The sequence below is a fragment of the Cariama cristata genome, unplaced genomic scaffold (assembly GCF_000690535.1).
Source record: "Cariama cristata isolate BGI_N322 unplaced genomic scaffold, ASM69053v1 scaffold19171, whole genome shotgun sequence".
NCBI classification, from domain to species: Eukaryota; Metazoa; Chordata; class Aves; order Cariamiformes; family Cariamidae; genus Cariama; species Cariama cristata.
This window is the reverse complement of record NW_009597769.1, coordinates 10,961-33,534: the sequence shown is the minus strand read 5'-3', so window position 1 is coordinate 33,534 and position 22,574 is coordinate 10,961. Positions and strand designations below refer to the sequence as shown.

Sequence of the window (22,574 nt, the reverse complement as noted above, 5' to 3'; positions counted from 1 at the left end):
TTCAGCAGTATGTTGCTACACGTACGATGCAATTTCTGGAAGCTGAATAAAGGCTTTCTTGAAAACGTTTCTGTTTTCTGGATATTGGTCATGCTTTAAATCATGAAATGTATGCATTAACCTTCATCTGAAAAAAAAATTTCAAATGGGAGGTTAGAGATGCTATTTGCTTTGGGAATTCTGTCCCTACATACCTAAATTTTATAAGCAAAACATCTAGATTAAAGTGAATATGAAATTTGCCTAATGTCTTATTTTTCTTTTGAGGAGGTACTCCCCTGTGACATTTCTAGGAGAATACAAATACGGTCTGCTGTAGGAAACTGAATGATGAGTAAAAGATTATCTCAATAAAATATAAAAACATAACTGTAACGTGAAAAGCTTGGAGTAATCAAATGTCTTTTCAGTCCACTGAAGGGCCATTTATTCCACATTAGATGTTAATCTTGACACAATTTTTGTACTGAAGATAAGCACTATGAACACAAAAGCATTTCTACTTCATGCTATTTCTGTTGCCCTTAGTTCTTAGTTTTGTATTATGATAAAACTTGGTAGTGTGGATGCATCTTCTGTACCAGAGAATGGGATAATAGAGAAAGCAGAGGTTCACAATCTATTATCCCAGTTATGCTGCTATTTGTTTCCAGCACAGGCTTTAGGGTTTTGCAAATGGTGTTTCAATCCCTGTCTTTAAGATTGCCAGAAAATATGCAGTTATACTAGGGGAACAAGCCTGGTTTGTTACAAGTCAGTCTGTAATGTAGAAAAAAAACCCCAACAAACAATTCCTTCCTTAACGTCCTCCCCTTCAGTCCCCCCAAAGTTGTCTTTTATACTTTAGGAAACGTAGCTCGTGAACGTTTTGATTCTTTTGTCAGCCTTTTACATCTTTCATTTTAGGGAATATTTTAAAAATATTTCTATCATAGTGATCTTTGGTATAACCAAACTCAGTGTATCTGTTGGTGGGATCTGAGGCTGAGGGTGGTCTGGTACTGAAGGTGTGAGATGTTACGGGTAAATCCTATAGCTGAAGCTCACTAGCTCAAAGCATCAGCTGATGCAGCGATTCTTCATATGCGTCAGCCTTGACAGAAAGATCGAAGACCACGTAGTGTGAGTTATGTTATCCTGCCTACTTAATTTTTTCAGCTTCTTTTAATCCTTCTGCAGGGGAGCTTTGTATATTATTTGACTGGCTAGCACTTCAGCTCCCATAGTTAAAGAATAAATTGCCTAGTTTCTGAATGACAAAGTATCAGCAGCAAGTGGCTTTGTTCAGACTCTAGTTAGTCTTGTTTAAATTATCCTGTCTCTACGAAAATACGAAGGTATTTTTATGCAGCTGTATAATCGTTTAAGCACTGGGTTACAGTACGATGAAGGATTCTGAGCTTTCCTTTTAGATGACCTACTGTACATGTACTTAAATTCACTGACCAAAGTTCAAATCAAAAACTCTGTTTCTATCAAATCAAAATGTCTATGATTTTTTCATTGGGAGAAAAATCTAAAATTCTAACTAAAATTATTTTAAGTTCAAGACTGTTTCACTCCAAGCGAGACAATGTTTTGTTTCTATTTCCAGTATCTTTTAACAGAAGAAGAGGATATGAAAGGCTGAGCTCATGACTGTTAACAAAAATAACCATCAGAATAGAAAATCAATCTGTCTCTCTTGTGCGGAGGCTTAAGCCAAAATGCGCTGTTACGTGGTGGTTAGGGCACTGTTCTTCTAGAGAAGATGTAGGAGAACCCTCCAGCCAAACAAGACTACGTGGTTCTTCCTTGTCGACCAGGTAGACACCACTAATTATAGTGTATTACTTGCTTAAAGTGACCCTTCTGTTACTTCGTTTGCCTCATGAATCTTGTTTCTGCACTTCAGCAACCCCTAACTGCATCCCAAATCCTTCCCAAAACTTCCATGCTTACCCCCTTCAAAAAAACCCTCAAGAAACCAACAAAAAACCCCACCTCCACCCCAAATGTCTTAATAATTAGTAGTTCATTCAGACTAATCTTCTAAAGTGGTGTCTCTTCTAAAGCCAAATTTTGAACAAATCGGTTACTTCCTGTAAATTGGATGTCACTGACTGAAGTGGACTTTTAAGTACAGATTATGCTGCTGGTTAAAAAGCAGCTATGTAAACCAGTTCCTTTTTCCTTACACTCCATTTTAATCGATCACACTGCTTTCCAAGTTGGGAGCTGCTTAATATTTTGTAGCTTTTGTCTGTCATTCAAAATATTACGTTGTCAGGATTATTTGCTTCTTTTCAGCTGAAACGATGCTCTACCAATTTGTGTTTAGTGCTACGGGAATGTGAAGGAATAGGACTGTATCTTGATGAGCAGTCCGATTCCTTCCTCTGATACTATAAAACTGACACCCGTACCTGATTTTTAATTGGATGGGGCTCATTAAGCTGCTAGATAAATTTATATATTCAACTCTTCACTGTGCAGTAGCCTATGAAGTCAAGGATGTTAAGATACCCAGAAGGTGTATTTTGTAAGATACATGGTATCATGTTCTAAACTTGCAGCTCATGCACATCTTTAAATCCAGTGCAGCATCTTATTTGTGTATTTTAACAGTGGAACAGTGCACTTGCACATGTTGTTCATATAAAAATGCCAGCGAGGTTGAATTTTCCAAAATTAGAACTTCTGCATTTTGTTCCACAGATGCAAGTGTTAAAATATTTGTATCTATTTTAGCGTTTCTGTATGCATACTCCCAAATAGCATAATTTCAGCACTGCATTGAATGATTTCGCTAGAACTTAGAATACACTTCAGTTACAAACCACAGTTTTAATTACAGCACAGATGCGTGTAGATAAGAATAAAAAAATAAGATAATTTGGATGATCTTTGGCCATTATTTTCCATTTCTGCTCCCTTATGCCATGATAGTATATAAACAGCAAGTGAAGGGGTTAGCTTGCTGAAATGGTTATTTAAGCCTTAGAAATAGAGGTTAAACTTCACTGTATTTCCTCAAAACTTGTTTTATGACAGGCATTTACATAACTGCTGCTCTCTGATTTCATTTTGATGTTGTAACTGAAAATACGGAATATCTGCAATTAGCAGGGAGGTAACTTGCTCTCCTGTCTGCTGCTCTGTTGCATTGTACGGTGTTCGGATTCTCACGCGCTAACCTAGGAAAGCAGATCTCTTTCCTGACGTTACAGATTCATTTTCTTCCCCTCCATGTGATAAAGAATGACATTTTTCTATTTTAGACAGCACATTATTCAATTCTCTTGGCATGCAGTGCTTCGATTTTATTGGCTTATTTGCCTGCAAAGTACTTTAATGTTCTGAGGAATTTCGGTTTTGTTTATGCTGTGGGATCTTGTTCCCAAAACCTGCAATATGTTTTTTCATTATTTTTGTATTGGCATCATACCAATCTCAATGCATTGTTGGTGGGTATCATGACAGAAATCTTAAAGAAATTCCATGAAATTTAAAAATAGTGGAGATATGAATAGGCTTAAGGCAGTATTTTCACTACAGGTAACACAATATGTTCTGACTGGGAGAATCTGTCGGTACAAAGAGGAGTGCAAAGATGATAGCATGGATTGACATAAAATTACCGAATCAAATTGATTTAAATCAGCAGGCAGAAAGCTTTAATCAATTTAAATTTTACTTTGCATTGAACTGTTTAAAAGCAGGTCCAGTTAAAGCAGATTGAGGGGCCTGTCCACTGAATTTTGAGTATCTCCAAGTGTGGAGATTCTGCAGGTTCTTGGGGCAACCTGTTCCAGGGCATAACCACCCTCATGGTTTTGAAAAAAAACCAAACAACCAACCAAACCAACACAAAATAACAAAAAACAACCTAACTCCTTTTTTCCAGTCAGATTTTCTTGTATTCCTGCTTGCCTCTTGTCCCACTGCTGTGCATCTTCAAGTACTGGCTCGCTCTTCTCTACCCTGCCATTAGATGGTTGTGGACAGTGGTAAGATCTCCCCTTTGTCTTCTCTTTTATGGCTGAACAAATTCAGTTTTCTTAGCCTCTCCTTGTAATATCGCATGCTCCAGCCCTCTGGTCATCTTGGTGGCTCCTTCCACTGGACTTGTTCCTCCATTGTCAACTAGCAGGACAGTTGCTAAAAGCTTATGTGTTGCATAAAGTGGTACCAACTTGTGAGAGCAAGGGGCTGTGTGAGGGGGAGTGTGGCACAGAACTTTGTGAAGTAAATACACTGTGAAGGGATGCTCGTTAGGTCATCCAGCAGCCTTTGGGTAGGATGAACTCCCTTGTCTGGTGTGGAGGCACTCCAGGGCAGCTTCTCTGACCAGCTGCTTCTAGATAGTTCATGAGGAGGGTTTAATATTTGATATAAAAATTACTGATTTGAAGATACTTAGTGCTCCATAGTGCTGTGTTTTGATTTCGTGGAGAGATACAGCAGTATACTGAAATTGCAACACAAGCACGATACAGCAATTGCAATATACAATTGGATTGCCATGCAAAAATGATACTGGTCTCTATATGCCCACTGTCTGGTTTTTGGGCATCCCCAGTTCACCAGGAAGGAATATGTGGGCTAAAGCCAGCTCAAGCTCGTTACTCTCTTCAGAGTTCCTTCTGTTGGTTGTTCGGTTTTTATACTTCACGTTGGGCTGAGCCACACATATACCTTTCCCCTCTCTGCTCTGGCTAGCTTGGGAAGACCTCACACCCTACTAATTATCTCAGAGAAGGCTGTTTACACAACCTGGGGACTCATTGGTACAACCATGTATCTGAAACAAAGGTTACCCTCCGGTTCCCTTTGTGCTGAGATAAGTTCAGCTTTCTTTACACCACTTGATGCTCATTCCTGACATTTCTTCCCTGAATTCATCACCCTTGCCCATCTCCTCTGAACCTTCTTCCATTGCAGGGGTTTGTTGGTTGGTCAGGCAGGCTTTATCTCCCCAAGACTGTTGTAAACACATTCCTTGTGAACAGATGGGTGACACGTAAGCGGCTGCTCCTCGCCTCGGCGCTCAATACACGTATGTTGTGGTCTCATGAGGTCATTATGTCCAACTGCACAAGGGTGAACAGAGGGATGATGCTGTCAGGAAAAAAAAAAAAGAGGGAGAAAAGCTGTAGGCAACATCGGTACCCTCAGCCCTCAACATATTCCTGGCATGGAGCTGAAGGGCCACCAGAGAGGACAGCAGCCTCAGATACGGGTTGATGATCTAGCGGAGTTATTTTGAAGGGCTTAAATCTACTCCAGTGAAAACAGGGACCCAAGTTTAGGGCCTTAAGTGGATCCCTCCTGACCATGCAGGTGGATTTTAAACCAAATACTTGTACCTGGTCACAGTCCTTTTTGTCTCAGCGGGGTTGGAAAGGTGTATTTGGTGTGGTGTTTTGTGTCTGTTTGGGAATCGGAGTGTTGCTGCAGGAAGGAGATAACCAGGGAATAGTCTTCAAAGATTCGTAAGGGTTAAATGATCTGCTTTAGGAAATCTAGCAGTCATTCCAAGATTCATCACCACGATTTTGACACAAAAAAGAGAATACATAATTTCTGACTTACCATCTGTAATAATAATCTGTTCGGTTTCTTTGATTGTAAAAACAGCAACGGCTGTGATGAGGATACATTTTCATAGAATAAGCAATTGGAGATGATTCCCCCCTGCCCCCCCTCCACTTCTTGCAGTAGAAAGCAGTATGCATATTGAAATATTTTTGATCTTTACAGGAAAGTTAGGATACCCTCTGCTGGCTATTTTTGGAAATAAATCTGAGCTATACTCGACCAGTTTAGAGTGAACAGCAGTTAAACTTAATCTGTACTGCAGTTTTAATATTGTCATCTTCTTATGGGTTTGAGAGGAGTTTGGTCTTTTGTTTTGGTCTTTTTTTTCCCCTGTGTAGTTCTGGACCTGGTTTCAGCAGAGTGAATCTGCCTGTGATAAAACTGTATTTTTAAATGCAGGTCGTTACAGCTTCCAGGCTAACGGTTCTATAGGTACAAATGAAAATAGCTAGATGTTATCACAGCTCTCGTTGCCTAGTAACCAAAGCCCAATATATAATTTCAACGGGATACATTTGATGCGCTTTGCCTCTCTTTTCCTTTTTAGTAGTGGAATACACCTAAATATATTTAGATATATTTTTATTTATCGTCTGATAACTAAAATGTGTTCAAATCGGTAACTTTACAAAGTCAGTTACAATGATTTAAGAACAGAGGTAAATTTCCCACAATGAAGAGCGATCTTCTAGTTCCTGTGAATTTAGTGTTCGTATGAGTAAGCGAGCATCTCGGTGTGACTGTGCATACAAATCTTCAATTCTTTTCTGCATACCATTCTCAAATTTCACCTTTCCGTTGCGTTTACTGATTCGATGATGGTTTTCCATATTTTTCTACTGAACCCATTTTAAGCAGTCAAGGATTGTTCTCAGAGTTATTTGCTCAACTATACTGATAACGTGCCTAAAATTACCTGGGGCTGCGCTTGGATTAGTTACTGAATTTGTAAGCAGGTGCGAAATGTTTGCTTTGTTGGGACCGGTTGTGTGAATAAATACTTGTATTAGATTTCTAGCCCTGATTTTTGGTATGTAATTTCCTGATCATATCTTATCCTCGGATTCACTATCAAATGAATTATCCACTTGCTGCTATAACTGATCATATTGTAGTTCTAGTAATAGAAATTGTATTGCTAATAGTATCTTCACATTTTCATAAATGTATGCTAAAATAAAATGAGTTCACTGTACTGCTATAACCTTGCATTAATAACCTTTAATCGTCCTAAATTTGTTTCAAATTGTGTGACTATTTGACACTTGTGCCTATTGCATACATATCTTCTCCATTTATTTTGTTAGATTTATTTGAAATTTTTAAGGATTATCTAAGATTTAAACTATTTTAGGTATCTTGCGTAGCAGCAGTCTGTGTATCTCAGTGCAATCACATTTGTGTTTTTCCTTCGTTTCTCTTTCATTAGCAGTTGACGTTCAAAGCAAACTCTTGTTAAAGATATGATCCTTCTTTTTTGCTTTCTACATCGATAGCCAAATATGTAAAACAGAGGCTGTAGTGGATTACTGCTTCAAATCAGGCATTAATCTCTTGAGGAACAGAAAGATGTTTTCAAGCAGGCTTCATATATGGCAGCTTGAAGGGAGAGGAACAGCCATAAATAGTAGAAGCGGGACCAAAAGAATGAAGTTTAAAGCAGACCTTAGCTTTACAAGGTTGAATCACCTGAAGTCCTTTTTGTTTTAGTTTGGGTCGTAACTGTTAGTTTTATTTCAAGGACAAAGTCTGAAGAGTAGACAATGACAGTAGCTCTTCAGAAGCCAAGTAAATAGATGTTTACGGAGACCATGGCAAATATTTGATTCTACAGACAGTTACTAAGATTAAAACTTCTTCCAAAGAGCACCGATGTAGAAGTATATTCTACAGCTTTCATGTAGTGAGTGTTACATGGGTTTCTAAATTGTTTTCCTCTCTTCTTGCAGCTCTCTTTTTTTATTCTTCCAGTTTTCTTCTTGTTTGGCTCTCTTTAATTCTACCCAAGTAATTGTTTAAATTACTTTAACAACTTTAACAAGAGTAGTGCGGCCATTCTTTGGTATATTTTTTTGCTTGCTTATTATTGATGCAGCCCTATAGTATATGTTTTCTCTATATGTAAGTGATCGATTGCAAGATTTCAGTGTTGAAATCTTGCCTGTTACCATCCACTGAAGATTCAAGCTAACATTAATTTCACACTTGAATGTTCTAAAATAGAAGTCTCATTAAAATAACTGTCGAAGGCACAGAAAATGAAAATATTGTGAAGAAGAAATTGTAGATAGCATTATGGAATTTTGCTCAAAGGCACAATTGTAACTCACCTAAATTTCATGTTTAAATTTTACTGGGCAAATAAAATGTATGTTATATAGGTTTTTTTAAATCTTTACTTTTTGCTTGCTTTGTGAAAGTTGAAGGACAAATATGTCATTTACACTAATTCCTTACTGATATGGATTTTCAATGAGTTACAGAATATTTTATATGCTCAGGCTTTTAAATGCCTGAATTGTCATTCTTCCAAGAAGGTCACAGACTTCTTTGGAAGCTGAATTGAGTCCTTACTGGAATCAGTTGCATGAAGATGCTTATTATTCATGCTAAAAAATGGTACAATGTCCAGTGCTTGCATGCAAACAAGATGTACATATTCTATCATGATCTAGAAAACTTTGATTTAGAGAAGTATCTAACGCTGAAGGTTTGAAAATGAGATGTAATTATGGAGTGTTGGGAACAGTAAGAAGGAAACTTGTGAACAAATATTGGGAAAAGTTTACATGAAGTGTGAGAATTATAATCGATGGAATGATTTCCCAGTGAACATGGTGGTAGAGATGTTGCTTGTTATTTTAAATCTTAAATGGTATTTGTGGGGAGGTAAATCATGGCAATGTTAGGTTTTAAGTTCTTCAGTCACATAGTGTTGAAATTTTCCTCTCTGTTTTTGTCTTTTATTTTTTTTTAAATGGATGATTTTGTTTTCTTTATTAATACTGAGAATCCTCTTGTATAAGCTCAGAATTGAATTGGGATATTAACCGCCTGTTGCATCTTATAGGTACTGCTCCCAGCAGCTGGTCTCTTGCAACTGCAGGATGTGAAAAGGACTTGCTGTGAATTTTTGGAATCCCAGCTTCATCCGATCAACTGCTTGGGGATCCGTGCTTTTGCTGACATGCACGCATGCACGGATCTCTTGAACAAGGCCAACACATATGCAGGCAAGTTATTGTTAGTATAGCATATAGCTTGGTATCTGTGTGTGTGGGTACACACGTACAGGTTCTGTGCCTACCCAAAGGAAACCAAATTTTATCCAGGGTATTGCAGAGACATATCTTCTGATAAAGACTGCATTTGATATGACTGTTTTTAAGAGAAAGTCTCCTGGCTGGAACATGGTTATAATAAGCACAAAGCGGCAGCATCTTCACGTCCTACCAGGGCCATACAGGGTCCAAGCAGTTTGTAATCCAGAAAGAAGCTAGCTTGCTGTTTAAAAATTTGCACTGTCACTTAGGGGATGAAACCAGGAAAGAAGAATTAAAATTCTGTCAGCTGCCAGAAGCCAAAGTCTGTAGGAACTACATGGGGGAAGAAAGAAGATGAGGGCGTGGGGGTATGCTCACTCTGTAGCCCCTGTACTGCACTGGCTAAGAAGCAAGAAACGTACCATGAGTACTGTGTTATCAGCTTGTCTTCTGAAAATCCTACTCATCTAGCCCAAGACTTGAAATTTCCCACTATAAAGGGTACCTGTAGCCTCATTCTTCTGTCTGGACTCAAAGTAGATAGAGGTGCATCTTCTAACTAACCGTAAAGCTCAACCGACAAAATTCTACTTTTCTTGTAAAGAGCACTTGCCATTGGATTGTTTCTAATTTTTTTCTGAAAAAATTGTTTACGGAATTCTTAATTTTATTACTGAGTGTACATTGTCATGGTCATCTTAAAGACTGTTACTCATATCTGTAAGAGGACTGGCTTATGTCAAGGCTTGATGTTCTTGAAAATTAGCTTCTCATTTTGCTTGCTGTTGTGTCTGAAAAAGCAATTCTGATACTGTGATGAGGTAGCAGTAGTTTTGTATGGGGGGGAGAAGGGAGAATAATTATTCCCTTTTTCTTGATGCTGGTGAGACCTCAGGTGGAGAAATACTAAACTTTAAGACGGGTGCAACCAGGCTGAAGTGAATCCCAGGAAGTCTAACGTGAACATATTAAGACAACAGGCTGACCTGTGACAAAGACTGTGAGAGAAGAGTCCTTTCAGTCAAGAAACTAAAAGGCTAGGAGGATGAGAAGGAATGCAAATCTTCCTGTGCGTGAAAATGACTGAGTAAGCTTAATTTGTGAGGTATTTTTGAAGTAGTTTCATACATTAAGGAAAAATCTAACTGTAAAAGTAAAACAGATCAGGCAAGCTCTCTGTGGAAGTTATGGACTCTCTGCTGTTAGCTGTAAAAAAAAAAATAAAAAAAAAAAAAAATGCTTAGACTAACTTCTGATTTAGGTTGATCTAAATCACATATCCGTGCAAAGCTGGATGATTTGAAGCTCTTTCTAGCTTACATTTCTATGTTTCTGTGAAGGCTAAAATACTTCTTTATATTCCAAATGCATTTTCTGCTGTTGGAAATTGATATACATGTAGTTTCAGAGAAAGTATTACTAAATTGGCAATTTTTAACATAATGGATTAAACCCTTGTTTGACTGCTCGTGATGCCAAGAAAGGTTGCATAATATAGTTTACTAAAGAGTAGACAAAACATTGTGTAAGCTTGTAAGTTTGTAGCATAACACTGTAACCAAAACTAAGGCTTTTAATTTGTTCACATAGCAATGATCTTACTGTCCTTTTGTATGTAGAGTGCCTTGGAGTCTTGATGTTTGAGTTGAGACATTATACTGAGGAATTACTTTTAAATGGAAGCTTTTTGTAGTGAACAAAAACCCCCTCTTTTACAGGGTTTAACTTACTAGCCAGCAAAGGAGTAGATTTTGATTAGGGCTTTGGCAGTGACTATTCAGAGAGTAGGACAAATTTGTTTGGAAATTCAGAAGTCACGGGTTGTCAGAGGTTGAGAGTGACTCTCGGGTATGCCTCCTTACATGCAGCTTGCACTATCTGCCCAGTCACAGATCTTTTCCTGTCTTTTCAGTGTCTCTTGGATGTTTCATTTCTACTTCAGGTTCAGCAATACTGAATTGCTTTCCATCTAAACATCTTTCCCTTCTCCATGTCTTCCTCTGTCACTGGTGACTTCAGTGTTCTCCCAGTCATTCAGGTTCGTAAACTTGACAACTTTAACTCTCCTCTGCCATTTTCTCTCAACTACTCAGTTGTATGTTCCTCTTATTATTTTTTTTTTAATTCCTTCCCTACCAAATCAGCTCTACATTATGTTTCCCTTTTGCTGCAATGTAAATCTATCTCTGCCATAACTTTCTCTTTGTCTGCTAAGGTAATTTTACTAGTCTTGCAATATTCCTTTTCCCCCCAGATTAAGTTCCAACCTCGCATCCTTGGCATTTCACGTTCAGCAGAATTACCCTCACTTGACTCTTATTTCATCTCTCTCTCTCTCTCCTGCTTTTGTGCTTGCAACTAACCTTCTCTTTCCTCCGTAATCAAACCACCTTCCATTTCTGTCAAATTCCTCTAGAAATCACTTTCTTCATCTGTGCTTCCCTTTTTGTCATCATATTCTTGGAGTCCTGCTGCCAGCTCAGCTCCTACTGTGTCTTTGCTGTATCTGTGTGGTGAATTTAAATTTTAAAGCAATGCACACTCTGCTCCTACTCTGGAGATAAATATGCTGTGCATTGTCAGGGTCTGACCTACTTCATTGCATTGCACGCTCTGCGCTGCCTTCCTTAATCCCTAGCCCTCCAACAGGCTTACTATGAGGCCAAGACAGAAAAGAGAATTAAAAATGAAATAGCCTGATAAGACTGCAGAAAAAATTCATATGATTGTATTGCTTTTCATAACTTTTTCATAAAATGTACAGTGACTAATTAGCATCATTAACAATTAGTACAGAGTTAAAACTGAAGGTTTTCCTGAAAGAGAGCACTAAGTGCTTCAATGCATGTGTCTATATCCAAATAACAGGCTTTTTATTGCATTCAGTAATTTTAGACCTCAGAAAAAGAAGGATTTGATGAATGCTTTCAATTGCCTTAATTCTTAGAAAATCTGTTTTCTGGTATAGATTATTTTTTTTTTTTAACCGCTTCCAGGAGATTATAGTATCTCCATCACAAATGGATGTTTCAGGAAAAAGCAGAAATGCAGCAAACTCTTATGATTAAGTGTTTGTCAACAGAATCCTTGGTTGCTGCCTTAAGCGTGAAACTTGAGGTATACAAATCAGCCATACTCAGAAGTTTTTAGTCTAGTGAAATTGTATTCAAATTATTTATATATCATTTTAAAAAATTTGAAAAAGCTATTCAGGTTGTTTTTGAAAGTACTAGCTTTTGTAATGCGTACCTTACTTGAGAAGTTCTAATGTGTGTGTGACTCAATGACTTTGTGATAATTGTATTTAGACTATTATGCAAAAAGTTTTAATTAAGTGTTTTTGAGTAATATAATATCAAATCCAAAAAGCTATTATATTTTTGACCTTTTATGCAATAGGAGGCAAGGCATACATTTATTAACTAGAGTTCATGTTCAGGTAAATAATGTTTTAGGGAACACATTTTGATATAGCGGTTACTTAATTTTGAATTCTAAATTATTTTTTCCAGCTTCTATTCTGAGTATGCCTTAGCAACTTCTCAACTGCTTCAGTTACTTTTAAACAATCTTTGTTCAATTTAGTAGTTGAAAGCAATATTTATATAGGTTACTTTTTAGAAATATAAAATCTAAGACCCTGGCAAGACCTTGAGCGCAATATTGGTTAAATGTGTTTGAGAGCATGGGAACTGTGTCCAACTTGTAACCCTCCCTCTCTGGGTCATTTTGTTCAGGCAACCTCTGCTGTGCTCAGAGAGACTCTGCAAGCAGGATACAGGCAAGTGAAAAGGAGAAGGAAGGTATTTGTTGGCCCTAGCTGGGACTCGCAAGCTTACTAGGCTGATCGCCGGCGTGCTCATTACTCCTGGTAGAAGCGTCCAGGGAGGAACAGTTGGCCTTTGTTCCTCCTTGGAACGGACTGATTATCGGTCTTGCTGGATTTCTGGCTGCTGACTCCCTGGTTTTCTTCTGTACTGTTTTATGCCTTTCAGATTGATGTTTTTCCTCTTGAATTTTCAAGCTTCTTACTGCCTGTATTTTAGCCATCATAGTTTCTTTCCCCCCTGCCCCGTTCTTATCTCAAATGGCTCTTTGTACTTTGTCAAGGCTTTTTCTTACGACTGAAAAGATTTTCTCAAAAGTCTGAGCCAAAGATATGTGGCTGTGCCATTTCAGAATTAGCCCTTGTATCAGACAGCTGAGCTCCCAGGAGCAGACATTTCAGGATTAAGGTTTCAGAAGCTAGAATGAGTACAGAAGAGAATTATTAGATTGAAAAAGCAGTGAAAATATTTCCCTGCTAGAGAAAACAAAAAGCATTTGGCTGTTTAACTTCTCCAAGTCTTTATTTTGTTACACTTGCTATTTTCTATTTAGGAAAAAGAGGCAAGGAGATAGTTCTGCTAATAGACAGTGATAGCATAAAACCAAGTGGATGCTGGTGTAGATCTGAAGTTATTAGAAAAGTGAAACTCTGGCACTTCCTTCCAGTGGGAGTAAAAACCCAACTTTCATTAAAATTGGAGCTTCATAATCCTATGGTGGGGTTGGTCCTCCTGTAGCAGAGTGTGACATTTCTAAAGTTTAGGAGTCATTTATATGCATCTATTATGCCTATGGAGAGACCTGAAAATAGTGGACCCTTGATACAGATTACTCGGAATGAGCTTCTGTTGCAGTTAAACTTCCTGAGATGCTCCCTGTTCTCGTGGTGTTGCAGAAAGCAGTCCTGCTCTGGGTCTTGTTGCCCTGGCACGGTCAGGGACTACGTACAGCTGAGGCCTCTCGTCCTCCTTGTGGGAGGATTCCTACAAAGAGCATGTGGCGTGAGCGCCGCTAGTCCGTCCTTGGTTTTAGTCTGGGATGCATCTTATGCAGTCTTAGAGGATGTTCACAAAATAATTTTTACTGAGAATATGGTGCATTTAATAGTTGTCGTAATGTTATGTACAACCTGAAGATAGATCTGTAAAGTAAAGCCTTTTAATGAAGAGGGGTATGCCATCTTGGACTAGAGAGAGACGCTTGCTCAGCCCTTAGGCCTTGACATACTTCTTAGTTATAACCGAAGAAGAATAATGTACTTCCACTCACCACATAGGCCGGTACAGGGTTTGGAAACATTGGATTACCTGTGGAAGAAGTGTCTTTTGAGGACCAGCTTTACACAGCAAACCTTCTTGGCTTTTAGCATCGTGCTGAGGAGATGTTGAAGAAACTTTTGTCAGGGACTCTTAGCACGTGTTGTGAAGCAGGGATGACTGCGTTGTACTTAAGTGTGGGATACAGCGTTCTTGATTCTGGTGCTCTGAGTCTAAAACTTTGAGCCCTGACTAGATTTGGAAGCCTGCGTGTCTTCTGTAGACTATTCTTGTGTACATTTCACATGCGTGAGATCGAAAGGATGTAGTTAACAGAATCGTTCTTACGATTCTATTCTGAGTAGCAACGTCTGTTGCTACGCTGCTGTTACCTTGGCTGCTATGAATTTCATGGTGTTCTCAAAAGCAGTTATTTAAGTATAAAATTGACAAGTAAATCAGATTTTTTTAAAAATAATTTGGTTCTGCAATGTTTAGCTTCTGCTGGTTCTCCAACTGGCAGAGCTTGTGTCTATCCCTCTGTAGTAAGGCTGAGGTTCAGACTTGACCAGTGCCTCGTGTTAGGCCATTAGCAAACACCTTTTATGCCAAGCCAAAAATAATGACAATGTGATATTGTGAAGCGAAGCAATAATTTTAAAAACTAATTCTTGCTAAATACTTTTGTTTCATCTGCTTGAGAAATTGTCATTGTTCTTTTAAGTGAACAGAAGGCTTGGATCTTTCCAAGCTCCCATGCTCTGCATTGCTCTAAAACAAGAGGTTATCAGTTCAGAAAGAAGCTACGTTTCTGGAAGGTTCCAGCTGGTTTTGTAGCATTATCACATCAGAAAGATGCAGGTACTCCATTTAGTTTATTGAAAAATATCATCATCAGTGTTATGGAATAGAAATAGTTGGCCTAAACCAGACAAAAGACACTAACGAGACTCGATATATTTGTGATATTTTGTTTCACACATTAAGATACATTGGATTACTGTCCTGGAAAGATCTAGGGAATATGAGAGGTTTTTCCCTTTTTCCAGCAGCAGCTTCTGGCACCGATAAGCTCTGGCCATGTTTTTCATACATGTTAATGTGGCTTTGGGAAGATCTTTGGGAGAAGATTTCTGAAAGTGTACAAAATGTTAAAAAGATTTCTGGAAATGGATATTAAGTGTCATCAGCTGCTGGAACACTTCAGAAAAATGTTAGAAAATGACTGAAGCCTATTAATGATGGAACAGAAATTTAGGTAGTCTTCAACAATGTCATACACAGAGACAAACACTGACAACAGCCACTGTCATAAAACAAAAAGGAGAAGATGGGTTACAGGCTTTTATTTTTGGCCACCATGATTCTCCAAAAGGTTTTTAATCTGAAGTAACTTCAGTAGATCTTTGCTTCTGTACTTACTTATTCCATTTACTAAAGACAATTAAGCCAGAAAAGGTCTGACTTTATATATAGGTCTGACATATATAAATGAGTGAAATAGTATTTGTGAATTAATCCACAAATGTTTATAGCATAAAATGTCCTGTGCAGATTTCAGATGTAGTTTTTCTTCCTATGTAATTGAAAAATCCAAAGTTAGCGTCAATATCTTTATGGCCAGCAAGACTATGTACCTTTTGGTTAGAAGAGGTAGGTCAAGTGGTTACTGCTGCTGGGTGCATGTATAATACACATCTCCGGACTTATAACCAAAAATACCAAAAAGTGGTACACTTACAGCTCCTGTTATCTTCCTGTGCTCTCCAGGCTGGCGTTGTTTATTGTACTTCCAAACATTTTGTTACTAGCCCCTTTCATGTTGTTAAGAACTTCCTTTTTGTCCTTTTAGTTTGTCCCTGAAGCTGAAGTCCCATCCTACTGGTACAGGGCAGACGAGGACAGAGCTTTAGCTATTCAGAGAGAAACCGTCTCTATCGGTTGCAAAAATGTGAAAATCTGTTTTTCATATGCAATTGGAACAGATATTTTAGAAATGTCCTAAAATGGAAGGGATTTTTTTTTTAAAGGCAGATTTTAGTTTTGATAATAAAGAAGTAGGATTCTACTTGCTTAGGAAGTGGGAATTTGGAAGCCAAGCCTGTGCAGCTCCTAAACCAACTTGTTTCCAGGCTGCCTGACTCTGGAGCCAGCTGGCTTCAATGGCTGGGTAAAGTGTCAAGAAGTGGGGCAGGATTCCAGTACGAATTTGTCAAAGTTGCACACTGTGTAGCAAATTGTGATTTAGAAAAAAAAAAGTAGTATTTTATTCTCTCATGAAAGCTTCCAACCAGATAGTTCTATCTGTTTGCTTATCTAGGAGGTGTTCATCAAGAAAGAAGTATGTTATCTAACGCAACAAATAAAAACCAAGCTAATTTGAGATTTTGCAGGGGACAGATGCATGAAATACTTAATCGTGTCATAAGTTTCATGATGTTTGATGTTAATATCTCCAGGTTATCGAAGCTTGCAGGATGTGAGCAATAATATGGGATAATACAAATCCTAACCCAGAAGGCAAAAAAAAAAATACACACACACCCAGTACTATTTTTCTCTCATAATTATTGAAAAAAGAGGATCTAAGTGGAATTTTTGGAACTCTTAGTACTGAATCATATTATTTCAAAGATGCTATCCTTCTTGTTAAAAGGAAGCAAAAAGCTTGAATTTCATAAGCGTTATTTTTATATATAATAAAATAATGCCTTCTGGCTTCAACACTTGAACAGCTTTAGATAAATTGCCGTTGGCAGATCTAATTGGAATTTTTGCATTTCCTTGTTCTTTTTCAGTTTCTAATTATTTTGAATAATCCGTTTAGCTGTAATTTCAATTGGCTTCTGCCAAAAGGTTATCTATCAATCAGTTAAGATGGTCTCCTTGACAACAAGAGATCTGGTTCTTAAGAGACAAGGGACTTCACCTTACTTTTTTTATGACTAAAATTTGTATAGCAATCTACTGTCCTGTTTCTTTTTTCTGTAATTTATTCAGCTGAGGATTTGTTTCCAGGTATTGCTTGAGAACCTGAGCCTGTAGCTATTGACTGAGTAGTTGGTTTTAATCTCTCCTGGTTTTTTCACTCTTCTTTCTTTTCTTGGCCACGTGCCTTGTTTTATGCTTTAAGCACAGAGGCTGACATCCAGTAAAATAGTCTTAGCTTTTGTTCAAGTAGTGTCTGTTTTTTTCAGATTTTCTTCTACAGTTCTCTTTCTAGCATGAAAACAGGAGACAGCCTCACATTCATTGCATTACTTTGAAAATTCTCAACTTTGACTCTTCTGGATCTTTTCCTATTTTAAGGCATGTAATAAATCTAAATCAACTCTTTAAAAAGCAAGGCTTTTATATACGAGTCTATAAAATCAACTGGGTGTTTCTAGTTTACGAAATGCATCCTGTTGGATGTGATCCACTGTTGGATCAACTCTCTCAAGGGAAGATGAACAAGGCTTTGGAACCTCAGATTTGTTTGAGATTTGGATGAGTGTTGCTTGCCCTTTCTGATTGCTTCTTAACTCAGCTTCCGAGTACATTCAGGCATGCTGTTTTGTGGCACTGTCACTTGAAATTTGGAGTTTGAGAAACCTAGTTTATGCAAATTGCCTTTCTCAATTTCTGTTTGCTGTATGCAAATAGCAAAATGCATCAGATACTTATTTCACTAAGTATACCACAGAAAATTGTACTTCAGCTTAGGAAACTGCATATTTGTAGTCTGAAAAGCAAACAGACAGAAAGATTTGTAAGGAGTGGAAAATTAATGATGGTATGAAAATCAATAGTATTTCTCCTCATTCTTTCTCTCCCATGGCCTGAAATACTGCAGAAAATACTACCCGTCCATCATAAGAGAGTGCTGCAGAATCGGAGGGCCTTGTAGTGGTGATGGTTGCATGAATGAAAAGGCTGGTAGGATGAGGGACTGAAAAGGTGAGGACTGTCTACTTTAGAGATGGAGGCTGTACAGGGATATAGAATAATGAATGATTTTGAGTCGACAGATTGCGTCTTTCCCTATCATCATATTCAACATTAGAACATGGGGATATTAATTGAAAACTGAGTAATGGTAAACTGGGTGTTAAATTTAGATGTGGGGCTTTTTCCTCAATGAGTCTGTGGGATGATTACTATAGGAAGGTATCAAAGTCAAGAATTTAACAGGATTCAAGGGTACTGGACTGTATCTCACTAAACTCATTTAGTAAAATGTGGTTAGGGTGAAATATCATCCTTTTGCCTACCAATCTGTAATCTTTCATGGTTATACCGAGACCTTTATCAGAGGAGGTTTTATTGTCATACTTCTCATATATATTCTTGGACTTTTGTCTGAAGTAATTTGTGCTGCCTGTTTCAAGTGTTTCAAGGAACAGGATGCTGAACTAGCTAAAGGACAAGAACTATACTGTTTTAGACTTATATTTTTATGCTTTCTAATCTTTGGTACAGTGAAAAAAAAAAAAAAAAAAGCCGTTGTACCTTGCAAAGTTGACCTGAAAAATTTAGACTTCTTGATCTGGAAGCATTCAGCATTCTTTAACTTCTTTTTAACAGCTTAAGACATTTTGTCAAGCATGGAGTCTTAACTATAGTAGCACGAGTGGAGTGATAGAAAAGGCTTAAAAAAGTTCTGTAGTTTGAATATGTTTGACCTTTTTTTAACTTACGCTAATTTTGAGTGAATTCTTAAATTCCCAGTAACAGTTGTCCCTTCTAACTTCTGTTAAGAGTAGTTGAAGAGGGGAAAAATAACAGTTAACTGAATGGAGCTACTTTTTCAGCAACTGAATGGCTTGCAAAGCAATTTTAAGGAGGGGAGAGGACAATTGAGTAACTGAACAACAACTTGATAAAGATACGTGCCTCTACATTAAAAGAAAATGTCTGGTTCTACAACTAAAATGCTGAATTTTGTCAGTCTTGTTTACTTTTAAGTTGAGGCCTAAAAAAATCAAACCAAAACAAAAAAAACCCCACCACCGAAAACCAAACCTGAGGAAAAACTACACATCTTCTATGTGTTGTAGAGATTGCGATATATAATATTTTTATGACCTTGGAGAAGCTCTGAGAGACGCAACAAGATCCAGAGCTGTTTGATTTGACCTATATTAGACTGCAAAACTGCTGGTTAGTTCTAATGAATCAGCCATCGTTCATGTTGAACTGCAGGTTTAAAACATGTTTGTCAACAGCATAGAGGGCATATTCTTTTGCTGGAATCTTTTTTGCTGTTATTTGTGTGTACAAAGTTAGCAAAATGAGATTTAGGTAATTGTCGAGGACAAGTACCAAGATGAAGCAATGCTAAAATTGTTATATTGCTATGACTGCTACTTTTAATGTGGTTTAATATTTTGATTATTTTTAAGAATCTTTAAATATCAAAGCTGTTTGTGAGACCAAACTTTAACCTATATAAAATGTTTTAAGGTATTGCTTCTAGATTTGACAAAATAACAGGCATATTGACTTGTTTTCCTTTATTTTTCCACTGCTGCTTTAATGCTTCTTGTGGGATACACTTAGCATTGTATGTTAAAGTACTCTTTTCCTCCAAACAGAACAGCACTTTTCTGATGTCGTACTTAGTGAAGAATACCTCAATCTTGGTGTAGAGCAGGTGTGCAGTCTTATATCCAGTGACAAACTCACAATTGTCTCGGAAGAGAAGGTAAGACCATCTGTATCCCAGGATTCTTTTTATCCTTTTGGGTGAGAGAGCAAGCTTGCTCTTACTGCTTTTATACACTTGTTTGGATGCGTTCTTTGTTTCCTTAGTGAAATTAGGCACATGTTGTGCTCATGTTTAAAGGATTTTTCCCCAAAGCGTTAAGGATTTTTCCCAACAGTGTTGTCAGTCTGATGCTGAAAATTTATTTCAACTCCTAAGAATCTGAAAACTGTATTAAATCACATAACCCTTTGTTCTTTGGAAAAAAAATGGAAGCAAAATTAAATGGACATTCCTTCTGATCTTCAAGTAGAACAAACAGAACACGTGCTGTGAGTCACATACACAGGAGTTTGGTTTACCAAGGGATAACTAACTCAAAAATAGTAGTTTGAAGAGCAAGTATGTGCCATCTACTAACTTTAACATCGGCAGTCCCCCAAAGGTATTAAAACTCTGTACGTATATGTGGGCTGTTTAGCCCAACTGAACAAACGCGGGTTGCAAAGGAGATGGCGAGGTAGTTTGGTATAACCAAACTTGCGTTTAAATATACGTTGGCTCACCTTTAGGTAGATCTCATTCTTTTAAAGCCCTTTTTGAAACTCTGTGATCTTCAGTGAGCCCAGTGCGTCTCTTTGAATGTCTAACGGTGTTCAGGTTGTAGATAGATTAATTTTTGAATCCAGTTGTGATCAATTTAAAATATGCTGGTTTTTTCTTTTTTTTTTTTCCAAGGAGTATACAGTTGTACTAACACCTCTGTTCAAATGAGGCTAAATTGTATTCAAAAGCATGTTTGAATACTGATTTGTATGGCTAAGTAGGTTTTTTTGTGTTAAAACCTTTTTGAAACTTTGAATCTAAGAACTATCTGCTTCAATTGCAACTAGCAAAGTCGTGTTGCTCTTCCCATAATACCCTGAAGGTCTGGTTTTATCCTTTTGATTTTAATACATGTGATGCTGCTTCTGTGGAGTATAATTAAGGTTTTAATGCTCTAGCGTATGATGAGCTGCTGTGCGATAGAGGAGAAAGTAAGCTTGGGATTGCTTCTCCTAGGAAGACTCAGTGATGATAAGTCATTTGAATGACGATGTGGCAGGTCAATTTTCCAAGGAAGAAAAGTAGGAGGATTGTAATATTCCTTCTGCTGTGTTGTTTGTTTGCCTAGTTTTAGTGGATTTTCAGTATCAGTGAAATTATTGTGTGCATTTTCTCAATGTAGTGCAGCTATCCTTGAAACACCAGTAGAGGAGAGACAAAAAGAGACTGGCTATTGGATCTTCAGAATTCTGTAGTGGGTAAATGTGTGAATAATGGGAGCTGTAATTGCTGTTGTCTTTTCTCATGCTAGGAATTTTAGTATAAGCAAAAACTGGTTTTGGAGGCACACTGATATTTTCATACTGCCGAATTTGTAAGTCAAGGGACTCGCATTTGTTTGTTTCCTGGAAGGTATTTGAAGCAGTGATAGCGTGGGTAAACCATGACAAAGATGTAAGGCAGGAGCTTATGGCACGCCTGATGGAGCATGTTCGGCTGCCTTTGCTTTCCCGGGAATATTTAGTTCAGGTAAGCAAAAAGGAATACTAATTCTTCTGCATGTGAACATTTCACCTTTTTTTTTTTTTTAATGCCAGATGGATAATTTAAAATTTAAACAACAGTGTAACATAGTGTGTTGCTGATAGTAAAAATAAACCAACAGCCACAGTTGCATATGCACGTGCACATGAACACACACGCAGAGTCACATGAGCGATTGCCACGTAGAGGATATCGTATTTAAGTAATTTTTCTGTTTAACTGACTACTTGTCATGCTGCACTAGTAATTTGAATGATTTAATTAGCTGAGGTCAGGTTCACTTTCATTTTTAATATGATATTTGATACAACACTTGTTTTCATAAGTGAATTTTAAATTTCAGAATTGCATCTATTGTTTAAGTTGGCTAGTACTTGCTGATAAAGGAAACATTTATTATTTTTTTTTTACCTGGTTCAGGTATAATGCATTTTTTCAAATTTTATAAGATCATTTTGAATATTTAGGTGTCAGGTCAAATATTTAAGATTGGAAAATATCAGTTCACTATTAGCATTGGTTAGTACGTGTAGTAGCAGGTTGGTAGGTGTTTATTTTAGAAATTCTGGGTTTGTGATAGGAATTTCCTCCACTTGGTGTGGGTTGTTATGGGGTTTTTTGTTTTGCTTTTGTGGGTTTTTATGTTTTGTTTGCTGTTGTGGTTTCTTACTGTTGTGGGATGGTTTACCAGTTTGTTAAATTCTTCTTCCTCACCTTCTTCCTGAAAGTGTTCTGTACTCTGTATTTGAAAAATCAAGAAATGTGCTTGATTGTGTGGAAGGGATTTACCTTGCCTAACACTGTTTCCTCTACTTACTAATTAAGAGAATCAACACTGTTTTTTTTTTTCAGTGACTGCATATTGCCATCACATAAATTCGTGTCTAACTGTGGTGAAACTGCAATCTAAAAAATCAGTGTGATCTGCGTTTGTGTAATATAACACAGGCTTTATTACATTTCAGATTATTTGTGTTTTTACTTCCTTAACATGCTCAGACCTTGTTAAACTTCTATTAATAAACAGAGAGTTGAAGAAGAAATACTGGTTAAGAACAGCAGTGCTTGTAAAGATTACCTCATTGAAGCTATGAAGTATCACTTGCTGCCAACTGAGCAACGAGCGTTGATGAAAAGCACTCGAACGAAATTGAGAACACCTGCTAGCCTTCCAAAAGTGAGACCCTTATTTTTCCAATGTACTTATTTCTTCAAACTCCATTTTAACAGATTTCATGAGATATGACCATCACTTGGGGTGTTCCAGTAAAAATTTTCATACCAGAATTACTTATCACAAAAATATAACAAGTGATTAGCTTTATACTCCATACTACTTGTGATATAGATGTTTTTGTCTCCCACCTCCTC

At 37.4% G+C, this 22,574-nt stretch overlaps 1 protein-coding gene across 1 annotated transcript in view; it reads left to right on the top strand.

Moving 5' to 3' along the window:
* Nucleotides 1-22,574, top strand: part of KLHL2 (kelch-like family member 2) — a 58,086-nt gene that overhangs the window by 25,099 nt on the left and 10,413 nt on the right. The window contains exons 4-7 of the mRNA XM_009709048.1: nt 8,651-8,813; nt 19,504-19,613; nt 21,072-21,188; nt 22,231-22,380. Of these exons, the coding sequence (XP_009707350.1) occupies nt 8,651-8,813; nt 19,504-19,613; nt 21,072-21,188; nt 22,231-22,380 (540 nt within the window). The remainder of the gene's footprint in view (nt 1-8,650; nt 8,814-19,503; nt 19,614-21,071; nt 21,189-22,230; nt 22,381-22,574) is intronic.